Source organism: Opisthorchis viverrini (genome assembly GCF_000715545.1).
Source record: "Opisthorchis viverrini unplaced genomic scaffold scaffold21222, whole genome shotgun sequence".
In the NCBI taxonomy this organism is placed as follows: Eukaryota; Metazoa; Platyhelminthes; class Trematoda; order Opisthorchiida; family Opisthorchiidae; genus Opisthorchis; species Opisthorchis viverrini.
In genome coordinates, this window is record NW_008764422.1 from 1 (window position 1) to 517 (window position 517).

Here is a 517-nt window from a genome sequence, read left to right on the forward strand (position 1 = left end):
TGCTTCTGATGTTACTGTGTCTTCTGCCGAACGCATCAGCGCTTCTCTCTCCACACCTCGAAACAATCCTACAAAGTCTTCTGATTCACCGACTGAGTAACGCGGACCACCTGTTCCGACACTTCTTGGGTTAGGCCTGGCTAAATGACCGGATGACAACATGTCCTCATGGGCCTGCGTGACACCAGACTCGAATTTCGATGGCTGGCTGATTGGTATTTCTTTCGGAGAGAGCCTATTGATTGGACTAAGAAGGCGTACAACCTGGCGTATCCTTCCATCGGTTTGCAGAGCAGACAAATCAGCCGACTCAGCATCAGTGGGTTGGAGGCTATACGGCGCTCTGGGACTCACGGGTGATGTCATAGGTGGTGTCCTGCCTCCAGGAACACTCTGCAACGAATCAGTCGGCCTTTCCCCATCAAGGGCTGCAGATCCTCCGATCTTTTGTCGCTCTAAAGCAAACAGATTCCTCAATCTATGTTCTAGTTTGGCTGGGTCTCCATCTTTTTGCATT

At 50.9% G+C, this 517-nt stretch overlaps 1 protein-coding gene across 1 annotated transcript; it reads right to left on the reverse strand.

The window, feature by feature from the left end:
• Window positions 1-15: 15 nt before the first annotated feature.
• T265_16271 (hypothetical protein) lies at window positions 16-366 on the reverse strand (the record flags this gene model as incomplete). The annotated part of the gene is made up of 1 exon (XM_009179852.1): window positions 16-366. A coding segment is annotated over one exon (351 nt), but the record flags the coding sequence as incomplete, so codon positions are not given.
• Between the last annotated feature and the right edge of the window lie 151 nt (window positions 367-517).